This window comes from Myxine glutinosa, chromosome 7, assembly GCF_964187855.1.
Source record: "Myxine glutinosa chromosome 7, kmMyxGlut1.1, whole genome shotgun sequence".
NCBI lineage: Eukaryota > Metazoa > Chordata > Myxini > Myxiniformes > Myxinidae > Myxine > Myxine glutinosa.
Genome location: NC_136267.1, coordinates 62,922,204 through 62,935,424, shown reverse-complemented (window position 1 = coordinate 62,935,424; position 13,221 = coordinate 62,922,204). Strand labels below are relative to the sequence as shown.

The 13,221-nt window shown below is 42.4% G+C and overlaps 1 protein-coding gene across 3 annotated transcripts in view; it reads left to right on the top strand.

Moving 5' to 3' along the window:
• LOC137431293 (histone-lysine N-methyltransferase 2C) overlaps positions 1 to 13,221 on the top strand; it is a 303,001-nt gene that overhangs the window by 129,256 nt on the left and 160,524 nt on the right. For all 3 annotated transcript variants that reach the window (XM_078781817.1, XM_078781819.1, XM_078781818.1), the window contains exons 28-30: positions 24 to 196; positions 1,527 to 1,600; positions 9,991 to 10,134. In XM_078781817.1, the coding sequence (XP_078637943.1) occupies positions 24 to 196; positions 1,527 to 1,600; positions 9,991 to 10,134 (391 nt within the window). The remainder of the gene's footprint in view (positions 1 to 23; positions 197 to 1,526; positions 1,601 to 9,990; positions 10,135 to 13,221) is intronic.

Here is a 13,221-nt window from a genome sequence, read left to right as displayed (position 1 = left end):
TATGGCATTTTTCCTCACTGTAGGACGTGGCCCGCTGGACAAGCCTCCACTGAAGAGCGAGAAGGGGATGGGCTTACTTACAACCAGCGTAGTGCCCTCAAGTGGGAAAGAGATGAGGAGCTTGCAGAGATGGCCACCATTTCCGCTGTTCTTTACGCTAACATAAACTTCCCCAATCTCAAGCAAGATTTCCCAGGTACCAAGGAGGCTTGTAAAAAGTATGTTGTACTTTGCAGATTGGCTGTATTACTTTATGAAAGCATGCTTCCTTTCTGAACTTATTGATAAAATGCGATTATATATACAGTGCATACAGGAAGTCCACACCACCTTTCAAATTTTTAACCTTTTGTTGCCTTATTGCCTGGAATTAAATTGCATTAATTCAGACTTTTTCGACCTTTATCTACACATTGTAACCCACAACTTCCAAGTGAAAAATAAATTCTACAAATCTCAGAAGCTTAATTAAAATTACAAAACTGGAATTTCTTGGTTGTATAAGTGTCCACACCCCTGAGTTTATACTTGGTGGAAGCACCTTTGACAGCAGTTACAGCTGCGAGCCTGTTGGGATAGGTCTCTACCAACTTTGCACACCTTGATTGGGCAATATTTGCCCATCTTCTGTACAAAGCTGTTCAAGCTCAGTCAAGTTGTGTGGGGAGCGTTGATGGACAGCAATTTTCAAGTCATGCCACAGATTTTCGATTGGATTTAGGTTGGGGCTCTGACTCGGCCACTCAAGTACACTTGTCTTTTTGTTCCTTAGCCTCTCCAGTGTAGCGTTGGCTGTGTGTTTCGGGTCGTTGTCATGCTGAAAGGTGAACTTCCATCCCGATTTCAGCTTTCTTGCAGAGGGCAGCAGGTTTTCCTCTCGGATTTATCCACATTTTTTCCATCAATTTTCCCTCTATCCTGACAAGTGCCCTAGTCCCTGCTGATGAGAAACATCCCCATAACATGCTGCCACCACCATGCTTCACAGTAGGGATGGTGTTCTTTGGGCGATGTGCTGTGTTGGTTCCACAACTTTATCCCGGAGGTCTTTTCAAAGCTCCGTGTTGCTCATGATTGAGTCTTTGCTGTGAAATGTACTACACAGCAGAGGCAACCTACAGGAACAGCTGATTTTATTTTGAAAAAATTCGAATCACAACAATTTAACACAGGTGGAGGCCAATTAACCTGCTGTGTGATTTTGAAGGTGATTGGTTACACCTGAGCTAATTTACAATTGCTATTATAAGGGGGTGGACACTTATCCAACCAAGAAAATCTAGTTTTGTATTTTTAATTAATTTTCTGAAATTTGTAGAATTTGTTTTTCACTTGGAAGTTGTGGGTTACGATGTATAAATAAAGGTGGAAAAAGTCTGATTTAATGCAATTTAATTCCAGGCTATAAGGCAACAAAAGGTGAAAGTTTTGAAAGGGGGTGTAGACTTTCTTTAAGCAATGACTGAAGCATTAACAGTGCAATACCCTTGTGTTTGAAACACCTATGGAATGCGGTTTGTGTGCAGAATGGTCCACGAGAGCAAAACAGATTGCCAAGCTTTGGAGGAAAGCATCCACAGAAGAGAGGGCTCCATACCTGGTAAAAATTTTTTATTAGTTTCCATTTTGTAAACTACTGTACCCTGTATATGTGGTTCAATCTGCCATTGTTTTCTTCTTGTTGTTTTTTTCAATAGACGATGAATCTATATTTATTGATGAAGTAAAGAGAAAATTGTTGTCACACCAATTAGTTACCCTCAAAGTGATTACCAGGCTCAGTGGCATAATGTTTGTAGCATCCGCTCCTGAGTATGAGAGGTCAGCGGTTCGAACACTGACCGAGACATACGTACCAAAGTCTTTAAAAATGGTACATGCTGCTTCCTTGCTTGATGCTCCAAACATGTAAAGGATAAAGCATGAAAATGCGTCCATGGGGACGAGAAATTTCCTCCTTGATTGCCCCGCTGAGTGTAAAGAGGAAAGCAATGTCATGAAGTGTACTCTGGGAAGTGGCGTCACTTCCCCCAATCTAAGGAGCTGTTTGTCTGATAGCCAAGTCTGGGATTGTCTCGTGTACTTGTCTGCTTGTGTGCGTGATTTGTGTCGCCGATCCTCCATGAGAGTACCTGTAAAAAATAAATAAAGAGAGAAGTGACAGGATACTATAGCCTTGTGTTTCTAGTTTGGATGCTCACAAGTTTGTTGCACAAGCATCTTTCAAATGATACAAAAAACGTTCCCAAGCTACAGTTGTCTCCTATATATATATATATATATATATATATATATATATATATATATATATACATACATACACCAAGTGAACTCTCACCCCCTCCCCATTCCCATGTCTCCTCACCCCAAGCCCTCCCCCTCCCACAGATCTCCCGATGTCCCTGTTCTCTACTGTTGTACTTGTGTGCTTCCCTCTCTCTCCCCATCTTGTCTCCCTCCCCCTTTATTATATGTTTTATGTGTCCATTTGTTTTTTTTTGGTGATTAATATTGGCTCTTACACGAGCCTAGATCTTGCATACAAAAAAGAAGAAGTGCCCCGGCATTCAATTGTCTGTATGAATGTTTGTATGTATGAATATTTATATGTATGTTCACATTATACACCAAAAGCCCAATAATGTCTCACTTGTTATTGGAGGGAACAACTAATTATCTCCAGCTGCAACTAAAACGATATAATTAATCAACATTCGGCCCTTCCAGTCAAAGAAGGCTGCATGAAGCAGCCAAGGAAAGCTAAACACGGTAAGCCCCTTGCTGGTTCGAACCCTACCCAAGTTCCTTCACAACTGCAGGCATTTACAAGCAGCGCATGTATGAGAATCTCAATGCTACACACCCCCATGGACGTTAAGCTGTCGACACAGGGTTTTCAAATGTATTTTCTTGTCACTGGTACATACAAGTATCCCATTTCTTGTAAGTATCTCAAAAGTCAATGCACTATGTTCCAAGAAAAAAAAGGTGACGTAGCAATCATCATATGATTAGCAGTAAAGCATACCATTTTGTGTGAACATTGAAATATGGTTAAACTGCCAAAATCAAGACTCTCTGCTCACCTTCACTCTTTCATTCCCCTTTTCTCCCACCTCTGGACAAACTCCCTCACTCCCTTCAATCCCACTCCTCCCTCCAGGTCTTTAAAACAGCTGTTCACCACCATCTCTTATCTTCCCCCATCCAAAATCTTGATCTTTTCTACCCCCGCTAATTCACCCCAGATCCACATTTTTGAAATTCCAACTTCTTTCCTGGAAGTCCTTGCAGTGTCCATGTGTTTTATACCTCTTGCACCTCCCCCCAAGCCCTCTCCCTCCCACAGTTCTCTCGATGTCCCTGCTCTCAACTGTTGTGTTTGTTCCTTTGCCCTCTCTCCCCATCTTATCTACCGCTCCCCTTATTTTGTGTTTTATTTGTCGGTTTGACTTTTTGTGTGATTAATGTTAGCTCTTTCAGGAGCCTTGATCTTGTATACAAAAAGAAAAGAAAAAAAAAGTCATTCCACATTGATTATAGTGGTGAGAACGGCAATGATGACTGATAGTGTTGTGCTGATGGCTTTTGTTTAAACGGAGCGTCGAGAAAAAATATATACCTGGATATCAATAAAATCAAACATTTCAATGAGTTTTTGGCAGAATTTTTCGCAATTGTATGGTTATTGATTTGAAATAACTAATCGGTGTTGGTTGTGCTTTTTATCCCGTATATGCTGGGTTTGTGAGTTTGAGAATGCAAGTATTAAGGCACTGGTTTGGAATCTCTGAAGTCATCGGTTTTGAAATTGTAAATTAGTTTGATTAGCATGCAGGCACGATCTACCACAATAAAGACTGAATGAATGAATGAATGATCGTTTTAAGGCCATTTTCCCCGCTAGAGCGGGGGTTAGCCTTGCAGGCCCCATGACAATCATGGTTCCCTGTTTGAGGCAATGTTTTTATGGCCGGATGCCCTTCCTGACGCCAACCCTTAGTCGCCTCCTACGATGTGCAGGGATGCGGTGTACCTATTCTAAATCGGGGTACACACCGGATCATTCATCCCAGCGAGCTGGTACTCAATTTGCCGACCTCGGAAGGATGACAGGCTGAGTCAACCCCCATAGCGTTAATTCAGCGATCGATCGGGATTCGAACCCAGGATCCTCGGATCCCAAACCGCACCCGAACCGCTAAGCCAACACCAAGCGATACCACAATAAAGACTATTGGGGATTAACTTAGCATGCTCTGAAAGTGTACACATTTTAATTTCTGGGACTTCCAACTCGGTGTTGCTAATGATGATGACACATGAAGAAAGTTGAAATGTATTTAAAGTGGTGCTTAACACATAAAGCGCATCGGGCCACGATCATGGCCGAAACGTGGATGCAATAGAGTTAAAACTGACGTCAACCCAAGGAACGAATCATGACCCTTCTTCCAATGTATAATACCTAGGTACCTTATGAAAGCTTGCTTCAAATTGGTGGAGAAAAGCCGATGACACAAAAGCATTTCTAGCCGACTAACCAGTAAATCCAGCACTTTATGGGTTGAAGCACAGATCCTAATGAAACGAAGGATGTTTTCATTAATGCATAACGGGCTGTGTTCTTATTAAACCGGCAGAGCAAATGGGTGCGTGCGTTGGTATACGACCATTCATTGACTATCTAGCTCTGTGATGGCATATTTTGTTTCTGTCGTTCTATATTGGCAATTTTGTTTTTCCATGTCATTGGACTCGTACCTCTTTGGCTTGAGTATCTGTAATGCTGCCAGCTATGTCACAGGAAGCCAAAAGGTTAGTGCCAATCTATGTACAATGGATGTATTCATTGCACTAGGGGCTGATCTGTCCTCTTAATGTGTTGCGCAGGAGCCGTCGTCACTTTGTCGTGCGAAAACATGTAGTATTCTCTTCCAGGGAGGTTGAAACGTCCTGAAAGACTGGCATATTACATCATGTACTGGCTGGCAATTGATTAACGCTTGTCATTCAGAGTGGTTCATGAAAAACCCATCAATCTACTGTGTCCTGACAATGTCTGTCAGTGAAGAGGTTTTCTCGATTGTGAATGTTGGATAATGGCTTGCACTGTTGTTAAAAGACATGAAAGAACTCTGCACTCCATATAGAAGTTGCAATCAGGCACTTCCTGAGGAGTTGTTGAAGGCTGAACACAACCGCGATTCATGGACAGAGGGTGCAGTAACCCAGAGCTCATTTTGAAAGGGCATCTTCAACTCGAAGCAAGAGTTTAAGATGTACTTAAGATGTACATACTTGGGGCATGCTCGAATACATGCTCGGGGCCTTGCAATGTGCTGAGCAGGTTGCCTATGGCATGTATTGAGACTTAAAGTCTTCAAGCAACGTGCGTGAGGGAGTCAGAAACAAGATGTCCCCGACCCCTTAAAATATCATCCTGCATTGTGGAGACGTTGTTGAGTTCTTCATGTATAGAAGCTGGAGATCCACCTGTACTGTGTGTGTGTCGGTGTGTGTGCGTGCGCGCGCGTCGGTGTGTGTGTGTGTGCGCTGTGTGTGTGTGTGTGTGTGTGTGTGTGTGTACGTGTCGATGTGTGTGTACGTGTCGGTGTGTGTGCACGTGTCGGTGTGTGTGCACGTGTCGGTGTGTGTGTGTGTGTGTGTGTGTGTGTGTGTGTGTGTCGGTGTGTGTGTGTCGGTGTGTGTGTGTGTCGGTGTGTGTGGAAAGTGTAGAATTGTGAGATCATCTTTATAATAATACCGTAAGGACTCGACTTTGTTATCCCTTTTACGCCGCACCCAGTGACCCGATGCCCACGGCACTAATGGATTTACGATCTACGAACCGCGCTCTTTGTTTATCACGTACAGCCATACTCGAAAAATCTGAATTAGCCGACGTTGGGGCCCAAAAGCATCCGATTAACTGCCGATACGACGCCATCGTATTGGCGTCTGCTGGGCGAAGGCGAAGCAAGCCGTCCGCTGATTGGACAGTCGAAGGCGACAGCAAGCCGTCCACTGAGTGGACAATCCCAGAGTGGTGCTATGCCGATTCCTATTACGAATCCATTCATTTTTCAAAAGTATATCGTAGCTTTGTCATTTAAGTAGATTGCAATAAATACGTTGTTCATATACACACTCTTCATTCTCATCTTTCTTCCTAACTCTTACTCGGACAAGCAAATCCCCTATGCCATCCATAAAGGTACACTCTATCCATACACCACATCCTCCCTTCCGTGGATGTTCCACGGGTTTCGGCTAGTCTATATAATAATACCGTAAGGACTCGACTTTGTTATCCCTTTTACGCCGCACACAGTGACCCGATGCCCACGGCACTAATGGATTTACGATCTACGAACCGCGCTCTTTGTTTATCACGTACAGCCATACTCGAAAAATCTGAATTAGCCGACGTTGGGGCCCAAAAGCATCCGATTAACTGCTGATACGACGCCATGTTATTGGCGTCTGCTGGGTGAAGGCGAAGCAAGCCGTCAGCTGATTGGACAGTCGAAGGCGACAGCAAGCCGTCCACTGAGTGGACAATCCTGAGCATGCATTTGTGCCGGTGTCGTCGATCGCGGTGTACGCTAACCTCATCAGGTGGGTTTATCATAATTTCTTCCAACCGCGCTCTTTGTTTATCACGTACAGCCATACTCGAAAAATCTGAATTAGTCGACTTTGGGGCCCAAAAGCATCCGATTAAATGCCGATACGACGCCATCGCCGAGTGACGAAAAGTAGGCCTAGGCCTCGGCCTAGGCCCTACCTATCCAGTTGTTGTGTTTCCGTTGTGGCCATGATCTCAACAAATGGCGTAGGCCATGTGGCGTAGGGTAGGTCATTGACAGCCCCCCCACCCCCCCTTTCGTTTCACCAACTCCTGCATCTGCCACCGTTCATGATTATCAAAGTAGGCTTTACCCTGTTCACGATAAGGTAGAAATCAGTGAGTTGTATACGAAGAGATAAAAGGACGGCATTGACTTCGAGACGGTACGTGATAGTTGGCTGCGGCTGGCTGATTCCTATTACGAATCCATTCATTTTTCAAAAGTATATCGTAGCGTTGTCATTTAAGTCGATTGCAATAAATACGTTGTTCATATATGCACTCTTCATTCTCATCTTTCTTCCTAACTCTTACTCGGACAAGCAAATCCCCTATGCCATCCATAATGGTACACTCTATCAATACACCACATCCTCCCTTCCGTGGATGTTCCACGGGTTTCGGCTAGTCTTATACTATCTCTAATGTACGTTCCCCAGTGTCAGCATACAGTCTTGCAGATAGCTTCACCATGCACACTGAGTTTTCCCCGCTCTATTTTCCTTTCTCTCCTTACATTTTCTCCTTTTGGTAGCTGTTTGTAAACAGATTATTACTTGCAAAATCGAACATTTTTCAAGTATATTAGTCGGTTGCGTTTGTTAGTCTGTCTGTGTCTGTTTGTTACTTGCAAAATCGAAGATTTTTCAAGTATATTGGTTGGTTGTGTTTGTGACTCTGTCTGTCTGTTTGTTTGTTTGCTTGTTTGTTTGTTTGTCACTGGCCTACAGGTCACAATTTTCAACCGATCTTCACCAAACTTCACCAAGTGGTAGGGTTGGTCAAATGCCAGAAGCCTATTGTTTTTGGGGTCAATAGGTCAAAAGATCAACATAGGCCAAAGGTCACCAACTTTGCTAAATTTCTAAAATCCTCAATTTTCATCCGATTGACTTGAAATTTGAAGACCACTTGCATATCTGGTCATTGAATTCAACCACCAAGAATTTTTAGGTCAACATAGGCCAAATGGTCAACATAGGCCAAATTTCTAAAATCCTCAATTTTCATCCAATTGACTTGAAATTTGGAGAGGACTTGCACATCTGGTCACTGAATTCAATCACCAAGTATTCTTGAGGTCAACATAGGCCAAATGGTCAACATAGGCCAAATTTCTAAAATCCTCAAATTTCATCCAATTGACTTGAAATTTGAAAAGGACTTGCATATCTCATCACTGAATTCAACCACTAATTATATTTTAGGTGAACATAGGCCAAAAGATCAACATAGGCCAAATTTCTAAAATCCTCAATTTTCATCCAATTGACTTGAAATTTGAAGAGGACTTGCATATCTGGTCACTGAATTCAACCACCAAGTATTCTTGGTCAACTTAGGCCAAAAGGTCAACATAGGCCAAATTTCTAAAATCCTCAATTTTCATCCAATTGACTTGAAATTTGAAGACCACTTGCATATCTGGTCACTGAATTCAACCACCAAGTATTTTTGAGGTCAACATAGGCCAAATGGTCAACATAGGCCAAATTTCTAAAATCCTCAATTTTCATCCAATTGACTTGAAATTTGAAGAGGACTTGCATATCTGGTCACTGACTTCAACCACCAAGTGTTCTTGAGGTCAACATAGGCCAAAAGGTCAACATGGGCCAAATTTCTAAAATCGTCACTTTTCATCCTGTTGACCCGAGCTTTGATCAAGATTGTAAATTTAAATCTTCATGAAATGGACAATTTGCTGTATCAATGGTAAACTTTTGGGGGAGGGCGTATTTTGCAAGTATCGTGCTACGCATGACGTTTTCTTGTTTGTTTGTTTGTCACTGGCCTACAGGTCACAATTCTAAACCTATCGTCATGAAACTTCACCAAGTTGTAAAGGTCGTCACAACTGAGAAACCTATTGATTTTGAGGTCAAAGGTCATCTGGAGGTCAAATTTCTAAAATCGCCATTTTAAATCTGATTGACTTGAAAATTGAACAGCATTTGTATGTTGTCAATAAATTGGAAAACGAACTATTTTTGAAGTCAAAAGGTCAAAGGTCAACTCAAGATCAAACTTCCAAAATCATCAATTTTCATCTGAAAAAACGTAGATTTTCATCCGATTGACTTGAACATAGAACAGCATTTGTATAGTGCCTCACTGAAATGGGGAACAAACTATTGTTGAGGTCAAAAGGTCAACTCGAGGTCAAACTTCCAAAATCAATTTTCATCTGAAAAACCATCAATTTTCATCCAATTGACTTGAAAATAGAACAGCATTTGCATATCTAGTCACTAAATAGGGAAACAAACTATTTGTGAGGTCACAAGGTCAAACTTCCAAAATCATCAATTTTGATCTGAAAAACCATCAATTTTCATCCAATTGACTTGAAAATAGAACAGCATTTGCATATCTAGTCACTAAATAGAGAAACAAACTATTTGTGAGGTCACAAGGTCAAACTTCCAAAATCATCAATTTTGATCTGAAAAACCATAAATTTTCATCCTATTGAATTGAAAATTGAACAGCATTTGCACATTGAGTCATTACATAGGGAAACCAACTTTTTGAGGTCAAAGGTCAAGGTTCAACTCCATGTCAAACTTCCAAAATCATCAATTTTCATCTGAAAAATCATCAATTTTCATCTGATTGACTTGAAAATTTAACAGCATTTGCATAGCGCCTCACTGAATTTGGAAACCAACTATTTTTGAGGTCAAAAGGTCAAAGGTCTACTCGAGGTGAAACTTCCAAAATCATCAATTTTACTTTGAAAAATCGGAACTTTTCATCCGATTAACCCGAGCTTTGATCAAGATCGTCAATTTTAATCTGGATGAAATGGACAATTTGATGGATCAATCGCATTCTTTTTGGGGTGGAGGGGGGGGGGGGAGGGGTGGATTTTGCAAGTATCGTGCTCTGCATGACATCGCCTTGTTTATCTTTTGCTTTGTTTCTGCAAGCCTTATTATGCAATCCATTTTAATTGCAATTTTTCTGTTGTCATGATTGACCTTTTTCTGTTTAACAAATAAAGGTTTTCAATTTTGGTTTTTTTGTTCTTTACATTAGGAAAGTGTAAATGCTTATTAAAAAGGTTGTTAGCCCAATTAATGTTGATTCATTTTTTAGCTTTCTTTATTTTGTTTGATTTTCTTGTTTTGCAGCAAAAGGCTCGCGATAACCGTGCAGCACTGAGGATAACACGGGCGCAGAACTCTGTCAAGCCACGCAAGCGTGCATCTGCGGATCCATTACAGTCCTTGGCTCCCTCCGAGCTGGACAGCTATGTGAGCAAACAAACCTCTCTTGTACGTCTTGTTTCTCCACTTGCAGATATTTCTAATCTCCTCTATTGGATCTCATAAAATTAACCATTGCCAACTCTCTCTCGGTCCCTCAACCCACATAATATATCTGTTCTTGATTTCGTTTCATTCACAAATAATGGCAACAACAAGAACAGCTGTGATGTGATGAACAGCAGTGATGAACAGCAGTTATGTGAGCTTCAACCCATATAACATGAACATTACAGTAGCTCAGTAACCGTTGTGACCATATATATATTACTAGATGCCGCATGGCCTATCAGCGCTTGTTGTCGCGATACGTCGGAAGCGCCGCCATCTTGCGGAGGTACAACCAGCATCTGTGATCATTGGATCCAAGGCTAAAAAATTGACTCCTAGACCGTAGCTCGGTTAAAAATGAACGGGTCTGTACAATTAATACCTCATTTTAATGCTGAGGAAAATTTCTATTTAATAAGAGCAAAGTTTTTCATAGGAGGAAAGTTGGGGGTACTGTAAAAAGCAGACCGGCCAGAATAAGCGGACCATCCAGAATCGCAGACCACCCACACAGCAGGAGCAGACCAGACACTGAATAAACATTCTCTGTGACTCACAGGAAATTCATTAAGATTAGATGTACATATAACATGATGTTAAATATGGACTAACCAAATAATACTTTTTAAAAAGGCTATCAATTAAGCTCAATCAATTAATCCCTACCTCAAACAATTGTTGTGTTTAAGTGCATGTACATGTATAACACACATAATCCTGTCATCTAAGAAACTCGGTTTGTGCTTGGATGGGATATGTGTGCATGGAAGGCTGAGTGTTGTTCGCTTGGCGCGGCAGAGACAGACACACACCTGTGTCAAGAGACAGACACAGACTGGCACGGATCGACAGACACATACACAGACTCGCACGGCAGACACAGACACAGACCGGCGCAACAGAGACAGACCGGCGCAACAGAGACAGAAGACACAGACAAAGGCATGTCGGCTGGGCAGACAGACACCCACAGGCACGGCAGAGACAGTGTGTGTATGCATGTGTGTGTATGCCTGTGTTTGTGTGTGTGTGTATGTGTGTGTGTATGTGTGTGTCTGTGTGTGTGTGTGTGTGTCTGTGTCTGTGTCGGTGTGTGTGTGTCTGTGTCGGTGTGTGTGTGTGTGTGTGTGTGTGTGTGTGTCGGTGTGTGTGTGTGTGCATGTCTGTGTGCGTTTATGTATGTATGTGTGTGTGTGTATATATGGCTGTGTTTATGCGTGTGTGTGTGTGTGTGTGTGTGTGTGTGTGTGTGTGTGTGTGTGTTTATGTGTGTGTATGTGTGTGTTTTTGTGGGGTAAAATGAGCGTATCTTTCATAAAAACAGCTGTTCACTACCATCTCTTATCTTCCCCCATCCAAAACCTTGATCTTTTCTACCCACGTTAATACATCCCAAATCCACCTCTTTGAATCTCCGACTTCATTCTGGAAATTCCTAGCAATGTCCATTTGTTATATTCTGTGTACCACTCGCCCCCCCCCCCCCCCCACCCCTCTCCAACAACCTCCAGCCCTCTCCCTTCCATAGATCTCCCGATGTCCCTGCTCTCTACTGTTGTGGTTGTGTGTTTCCCTCTCTCTGCCCCTCTTGTCTCCCGCTCCCTTCATTTTATGTTTTATGTGTCTGTTTGTCTTTTTTTGTGTTTAATGCGTTAGCTCTTACACGAGCCTCGACTTTGTATACAAAAAAAAAAGAAAAAAAAAAAAGAAGCTGTGTCAAAATAATGCACCATCATTCTGATCTCTTGGAAGCTGCACATCAGATATATATAACAAACAGAATGAAGGCGAGTATACAGCCATGCCTGACACCAGTTGTCATGTTAAAGGGGAATGTATGTGCTTTACGTATGGAGACACTGTCCTGCACCCCATCATACAGGCCAGCAAAACCAGGATACCCAGCTTTGACAAAGTATTCAAGCCAAAGCATGGTTTGAGGAATCTAGTCCAAAGCTTTCACTAGTTATTATAATAATCACAGGTTGTTCCCTGCATTTCTGCAGCAGTTCTGTCTACTATGCTGATACATTTTATCAGGAATACCATATTTGCCCATTGCTGTGACAGAGGCCACCCAGTTGTGCATGCAAATGCCTTCCTCACCTCGTCCTGGGTCAACTCAGGTGCAAGGTATTTATTTGCCATGGGCTGAATCACAATGTCTAACACTGACTGCTCAACTCTCTGTGGCTGATTCAGCAGGGTCATGAAATGTTCTTCCCACCGTGAGAGGATGGCATCAGGCTCTGAGATGTGTACCATCACTGCAGTTAACAGGGTGCAGGCCTGGCGTAACTTCATGATTGTGAAGTAGTGTCTGGCATCGTGCTGAATTATGGTATGCCTTGATCTCTCTCTCTCTGTCAGCTGCACGGTCCAACCACCACTGATTCTGCATCTTCCTTTGTTCTTTCTGACAGTGTTGACATGCTCTGTAGCGTGTTCTATTAACAGGAGTGTTTCTTTCGCAAGGACAGCTCTAATGGAACCATTTTGATAAGGAGGTTGTGAAATTCAGCACTGTTCTCATTCATCCCATCCCAATGCCACCTTTTGGATACCTCCAGAATCTCCTGTACAGCGTGAACAGTCTCTCCAAGTATTGTTCATTGTTTTAATACCTAAGCTCTGCTTCACCAGAGGTCTGTAGGCACTGCTGAAACTCAGTGCAGACAGCGTTGTCCTTCAGGTGAGAAACATTCGAGCAGCCAAGACCGGTTTGATGGGGGCTTACTAGGGCTGTTAACACCGAGCTTCAGTGTGCAGTAGACAAGCTTGTGGTCAGGCTGACATTGCTGCCATGTTCCTTTGTTGCTGCCTCTGAATAAGAAAGTATTGCCGTATTTTCATGCAAATAACCCACCACTGGTATACCCAGCACCTGGGCAAAAAGGTGCTATGGGAAAATGGCAGGCACGTATATTCAAATTGATGCCTTTTCCCATTGCTACCGCCACAACTCGTTATCGTTAGTATTGACCACTACACGTCCCTAATCTAGAAAGGCTTCCGTGACTTCAGTCGAAGTCTTGGAAGATTGAG